Source organism: Spinacia oleracea, chromosome 6 (assembly GCF_020520425.1).
Source record: "Spinacia oleracea cultivar Varoflay chromosome 6, BTI_SOV_V1, whole genome shotgun sequence".
In the NCBI taxonomy this organism is placed as follows: Eukaryota; Viridiplantae; Streptophyta; class Magnoliopsida; order Caryophyllales; family Amaranthaceae; genus Spinacia; species Spinacia oleracea.
In genome coordinates, this window is record NC_079492.1 from 16,054,009 (window position 1) to 16,061,359 (window position 7,351).

General features: G+C 38.1%; 1 protein-coding gene across 1 annotated transcript; it reads right to left on the minus strand.

The window, feature by feature from the left end:
* Nucleotides 1-3,904: 3,904 nt before the first annotated feature.
* Nucleotides 3,905-6,682, minus strand: LOC110776712 (60S ribosomal protein L35a-3). The gene is made up of 4 exons (XM_021981261.2): nucleotides 6,524-6,682; nucleotides 6,202-6,430; nucleotides 6,071-6,116; nucleotides 3,905-4,170 (listed from the first exon to the last, which is right to left on the minus strand). The coding sequence occupies exons 1-3, from the start codon at nucleotides 6,589-6,591 to the stop codon at nucleotides 6,075-6,077; spliced, it is 339 nt and encodes a 112-aa protein (XP_021836953.1). The 5' UTR covers nucleotides 6,592-6,682; the 3' UTR covers nucleotides 3,905-4,170; nucleotides 6,071-6,074.
* Between the last annotated feature and the right edge of the window lie 669 nt (nucleotides 6,683-7,351).

Consider the following 7,351-nt stretch of genomic DNA (forward strand, 5'->3'; position numbering starts at 1 on the left):
ATACCTGATACCTCCGAGGAACGCGTGCCACGTCAGCACCGTAAAAGATCCCACAACAAGAAGGATTACGAAAAACAGGTGAATGGAAGCTTACTCTTGCAATTACCTGTGACAGGAAACTCTAAAAATGAACAGACATGAACATGTCACAACAAACCCCAGATCAGATTACTCCGTCAACAAAAATGAACATGTTCACATCCAAAAATCAAATTACAGCAACCCCAAATCTGATTACTCCATGTTTGACGAAAATAAGAACTCATAGTTATCCATTAAATTCCAAAATTTGTATTGAGTCACCCAATTGTGCAAAACCTTTCACTTAACTAAAACGAACTAATTCTAATTGAATTTGAGGAGACAAATTAATACTTTTCATAGCATAATCATGAGACATAATTTCAATTACCCATGAATTTCCTAAATTAGCACAAAAAATCGAGCCACCCATTTGTACGAAACCTTCAGTTGACTAAAATTCAGTAAAATTCCAGACAATTTTGAAGAAATAAATTCAAGATAACTTCAATTATCCCACATTAGGCAAATTTCCATCACTCAATAATCAAATTACAGCAAAACCCAGATCAGATTAACTCCATTTGTAACAAAAATATGAATTATTTCAATAAAAAACGATGAAATTCAAAGATGAAGCGGGTAACTTACGGAGGCATTTGCAGGATCAGAAGGGCGGAGTTGTGAGGGTCGTGTGAAGGCCAATCGCCGGATCATTGAACCGTGAAATAGAAGGATCAAACAAATCGACAAATTGAGCAAAATAAACGATGCAGGAAATCATAAAAATCGTTAAATAGAATCGAATATTCAAGGAAGATCGATCGACGAATAATTAAAACTAACCTTGAGAAATGCAGAAAGATCGATCGAAAGAGGGGAGAGAGATAGATGAGAGAGAACTGAAGTTTGAGATCGTCTATTTCATACTGACCATCGCCGTCGCCATCGTCGGAGAAGACACAGAAGTCTCTCGACTTGAGGGGAGTAAAGAGGGGTGGTGGGCGGAGGAGAGAGAGGGTGGTGAGTGAAGGGAGGAGAAAGAAAGATGAGTGATGTAGCGAAGATGAATAAAGCTGCTTAGGGTTCAAAGTTAACGATTTGGACACGAAAAGTTAATTTACAAAAAAGCCCTCAGGAGCTCGCTTATATAATAGAGATGATTATGATTTAGACTTGCACCATGATATTTCACGTTTCCAATGCAAATTCGTACTAAATATTCCTAACTATACCTAACTATACATTAACTAATAAAAGTTGATACCCCTAGTCGAGGAGTACGTCAAGGAGACCCACTATCTCCATACATTTTTGTCATGTGCATGGAAATGTTGTATCAAACCATTGAGGAGGCAATTGTTTGACAACGTTGGAAACCCATTCGGGCTAGTAGAGATGGGCCCATTCTTTCGAACTTATTTTTCGCGGACGACATTATATTATTTGTTGAGGCAACGGTGGAACAAGCGAGGGTTATTCAAGACTGCCTTCATCGTTTTTGTCAAGCCTCGGGGCAGAAGGTTAGTCTACCTAAATCTTGCATTTATTTCTCCAAAAATATGCAAGATTTGGAAAAGACCGAAATAAGTAACATACTTGGCATGACTGAGACTAACGACTTGGGTATGTATCTAGGCATGCCAGCCTTAACCAGTCGAGTGACTCGTGCCACTTTCTCCTATCTCTGTGAAAAATCGATCGTCGTTTATCGGGATGGAAATCAAAATACCTTTCTCTGGCAGGTAGGATCACTCTAGCCAACACCACAATAGCATCGATGGGCTTCTATTCGATGCAAACGGCAAAAATTCCAAGAACCATTTGTGATGACATGGATAGAAAAGTGCGCAGGTTCATATGGGGAGGCGATGATGAAACCCGTAAAATCCATCTCCTATCCTGGGAGACGCTGCAACGTCCCTAACTTCAAGGGGGAATATGCGTTCGGCTCGACAGGCGAACTCCGCTTTCCTAACTAAGCTAGGTTGGCGTATTTTAACTGAACCCAATGCCTTGTGGGCCCGGGTTTTACGTGCTAAGTATTGCAAAGGTCGTTGTGATGTGGATATGTTTGAACCGAAAATTGGAATGTCTAATGTGTGGAATGGAATAAGGATAATGCTCGATTTCTTTGCGAGGGTATTCGTACAGCAGTAGGGGATGGTTCAAAAACCCTTTTTTGGGACCATAAGTGGGCTACGCCTTCTCCTTTGATTGATCAAATTACACAGCCGGTACCACATGATTTAATGGAGGCCTCGGTTGGAGATATGTGGGAAGATGGTGTTGGCTGGAAGTGGGAAGTGTTCTCCCCATATTTAGAGCCGAATACCTTGAAGAGTATACAAGCCCATGAACTAAAGATTAATGATGAAGTGGGGGACCTAATATATTGGCAAAATGGTCCAAAAGGGAAGTTTACAATCAAATCAGCTTTGCAAATAATCCGTAGAGAAAGCAATGAGTTTGAAGATGCTATTTGGAAACTAGTTTGGAGAGCTCCAACCCAACAACGAACTAGGGCATTCTTATGGCTCGCCACCCATGATCGACTCCTCGGAAATGCCAATCGCTCGTCATCTTACGGATGACCCCAAATGCCCTATTTGCAATGAGGAAGAGGAATCCACACTGCACATTCTTCGTACATGCCCTGCAGCCAAGAGTGTATGGCGCAAAGTGGGAGGTTTAGCCAGCCTTCCCGTCTTCTTCCAAGGTGAATTGAAGCAATGGCTAATGACCAACTTAAGTCACGATGATGGAACCGAAGAGGATAGCTGGTCCATTCGTTTCTGCACCGCGCTATGGTGGATTTGGAGGTGGCGGAATTGCTTTGTGTTTGATCGAAGCAATGTGATCCCCCGATATATGAGGCTTTTTGAAGGTTAGAGTCGAAGAAACAAGAAGAAGTTTACTGAATTTGGATGGTAGTTGCTCGACAGGTACTAAGAGGAAGAAAGAAGTTTACGTGGCTTGGCAGGCTCCACCTATTGGTTGGTATGCCTTGAATACTGATGGTGCTGCCAAGGGGAACCCGGGTCCTGCGGGAGGAGGAGCGATTATCCGCAATCAACAAGGTTCTTTCATCTCTGCCTTTGTTGGAAATTTTGGTCACTGCTCCTCTTTTCGTGCTGAGATTACAGCACTTGTAAGTGGTCTGGATCTCGCAGGCGACCTCCAAATACGCAAACTCGTGATCCAACTTGACAATATGGCATGCGTTCAAGCTCTATGCAACACACATGCAGGAAGTGGAGAATGCGCACACTTGATTAACTACTGTCGCAGGGTAATTGGACATGATGATTGGGAGGTTCGTATCTTCCATGTCTATCGGGAAGGAAATAGGGCCGCGGACTGGCTCGCAAACCATGGGGTGGCTCAACCTCTAAGATCAGTGATCTTGGAAGACATACCTTTAGCTTTAATTCGTATCCTAGATGAGAACATTAGAAGTGTGGCTCTACCACGCCTCATTCCTCCTTAATTTTCGTTTTGTAGTTGTAGCTGTAGTTTGTTTTCTGCCTTCGGTTGTTTTTCCTCTTTTTTGTTGGTTTTATTCCAATTCAAATGCATCTAAAAAAAAAAAAAATTGATATTTTTAAAATATATACCGAAAAGAATATAACAAGATCTCATTAATCTACTTAAACTAGCCAAAATACAAACCCCCTTTTCATGGTGAACGCATTTCTTCTTCGTCTCGTTCGTATTCTCTTCCTCCCTGCTTCATATTTCAAGCGTTTTTTCTCTTTTTTTGAAGAATTCAAGACCTGTTTATTGTTTGTTCTTCGAATTTTGAACGTTTTCCTGAGTATATGTTTGAATTAGGTATAGAATTTAACAAAATCCACAGGTTTTTGGAGAGATGAATAACATATCCAAGAACATCTCTGATAGTCTTTGAGTAGTTACCTTGAGCAAATTACTCTTCTAATTTCAGACCAAACAAACAGTATACTCTTTTAACATACAAAATTGAATCCAAAACTTCAGGTTCAGAACCAAATAAATCATCCAAATTCAAACATAATGGCCAAAATACAGAACTATCTTCCTATCTAAAAGATAAGACGACTGAATATTGGTAGTGAAATTCAGGTGAATAGCTCTCCTCCGACGATTCCTATCTTGAATTTCTAGCTTCTGCAATAAAATTAGGGGATATCAGTCCAATTCGGAAATCCATGCAATCATACCAAAAGAACACCACAGTCTAATTGTTGTTCTTATAAAAAAAAAAAAAACCAACACCTAGAAATTCAAGAGATAGCTCAAAAAAGATGATAGCTCAAAAAAGAAATTTGGGTGATATGACAAACAAATATACAATCAAGGGAAATTTATACAGCTAGCAAAACTCAAGTACCAAATCAAGGCAAGGAACTGCTTAAACAAAAAACAACGATTACATCTATGTTTGTCACCATAAAATAGCATGATTAAAAGACAATACAATGTCAGGAAGGAAGGATGTCATAAGCATTCATCCTTAAATTCAAACAATTACAAAGATTACCGGTTTAACACAGACCCAGGAAAGCTAGAAAACACTTCATCCCTGGAATGTTAATCTTACTAAAAAGAGATAACACTTTGAACGGCACATAATTTTAGGAGAGTGAGTTGAATTTATTAAAATAAGATGAAAGTGGGGTAGTGGGTGAATTATTTCTTATAGTAAAAAGATGATGTGAGTAAGTGTAGGGACCATAAGAAAGATTGAAATATTAATATTATGGGAAGTGGGGACCAAAACATGTCAAAAAAGGAACGTGTATCTCTTTTTAAAATACGGCCATTTAAAGAAAGTGTATCTTTTTTTAAAATACGGGGGAGTAAGTCATTAAAAGACCAAAACAGGACAAAATCAGCCTATTTAAAAGTCAAAATCAAGGGCACTTGGAAACCTTAGAACAAAATCACATGCTCCCTCCGACCCTTTAAGATTGCACCGTAGAACAGGGGTGAAACCATAATTCTGTTTTGTACGGGTTAGGTTTATCACTGAAATTGTTGGTGAAGCACATCCTAAATAGGTAAAAGGGCAGAGCACCGTATATCGTTTTCAAAACCAGAGTCTAGGGAACCCACTCACCCCCACCCCCTATATTACTACATTCTAGTTACATTCCTACTAATCATAAGGAGAAACAAGGAAGTGAATTCATGACTTGAGTGAAAAAAAAATTGGCAATGTATTGTGAGTTTTTCTGGCTTACTCCAACACTAACAATTTAGTACTAACAAAAGGCAGAGTACCTCCCCCCTATATTACTACATTGTAGTTACATTCCTACTAATCATAAAGAGAAACAAGGAAGTGAATTCATGACTTGAGTGAACAAAAAAATTTGGCAATGTGTTGTGAGTTTTTCTGGCTTACTCCAACACTAACAATTTAGTACTAATCCCTTCTAAAATAATAGAGGTATGGAGATATAACAAAAAAGCCCAATCTTAGAATGTGCTCGTGTCAATTAGCAAGCAACCTGCATTAGTCAATACATTAATTGCCAACAAATAGTCCAAATCTCTACCTTTACACTAATCTCAACCATCTGACCTACATAAACATTTAGTCTGTCTCCCTCTTCTCTTCTTACTAAGAGAGAAGAAGGTAACTTATGGTAACCAACTTACGATATAAACAGCTCTAACCATGAATCAAAAGGCACCCAACAGTTCGCCAATTAACATCAAACAACTATCTTTTTTTTTGGATATTTGCAGCAGCGTAATACATTTGGACTATTTCTTATGTTTTCCCGGGAAGATCATCATAACAAACATAACATAGAGTAACAAAACAATACACATTGATCGAAAGTAACAATATTTTGCTACTACTCCGATTCCCTTCCCGGACTCAATAACATTAGGAACAACCAAAACATAGGTAACCATGGTAAACTAAACTATGCAAACAAACATTCAATACAATCCAACAACCCACGAAAATGCATACAAAACCATCAACACAGCTTAATGATACCCAATTAACAACACTCTGACTAAAATCAAAATAATAAAAAGTAACAAAAACCTTCTTAGATGTTGCTGGGATACATCATAACCCTGACTTTGTCACCCTGCAACAAAACACAAACAATCAATTCAACAATACAAGCAAAGAAATCCAATTAAATAAAAGAAAAGAGAGATTAGGAATAATACCATAGACTTAGGAGGTAGGTTGGAGGTGAACTTAGCACGAACAACACCACTGTTACCATGAGGCCTACAAACCTTGCCCCAAATGCAACGATAGTGGGACCCATTCTTCTTAGTCTCAGCCTTGTAAATGTAAGCAATCCTCTTTCCCAAATACCATGCTACTTCTTCTTGTGTATTCACTCCTTCGATCTGAACCAAAGATGTGTTTGGGTACTGGTTCACTTTCGACCTAATTTCATTACAAACATAACAATCAAAACCCCAATTCGAATTTGAAAAAATTAGAAAATGGAAAATTTAATGTGGGTTTTTGGATTATTACCTCTTGTAGCCTTGAATTGATCCTCGGACGTAGAGTCTGACGCGCTCACCTTGACGACCTTTCACCATTTTTGCGGTTTCTGATGGCGGAGCTTAAGCCCTAATTCGGCGGTAGAAAATGGAGGAGAAAACCCCTAATTTCTTATGGGGTTGTGTTTTTATAATCTGGGTGTGGGCTTGAATCCGTTTGGACCTCTCATTGAGTCATTGGGCTATCGTCCCAGTTCAGCACAACGATAGAAAATTTTGATGGCTCGTCATTTTATATTTTATTTTTCATTTTTTTGTTTTTATATAACTTAAAACATAATTATTGTTTGTTCGGGATCATGCTTTTTGTTTTCAGTTTTCAATTGTTTAGAAAATAAATAATTTTTTTTTGAAAATCATAAAAAGTAATTTCCAGTTATCGATTGTCGGTTTTCAAAATCAATATGACTATGTTAAGGATAACAGATTTTCAGTTTATAGTTCAACCAAAATCATATGACTTTTAAAATCATAAAAACAAAAAAACCGTCAATGATGCTAACCATGGCCAAAGTAGTTTTCAGATTTTTGTTGTTAATGCTCAAAATACAAACTTTTAATTTGTAGACACCTAACAAGTGTCTCCCTCAAAGTTTCATGTGATTAAACTTGACCGATTTGTTTAAATGATCTGAACCCAAATGCACATGCAAATCATTTTCTTGTTTCAAAAAACATTATTTTGGGCCTAGTCCAACTACTAAACGCTAAATTTGGCTCAACTAAACTTCGGATAAATCCGGTATAACCAAAACCGAGCTCATTCCAATCTCTTGATTAACCAATGTATCTTTCATGG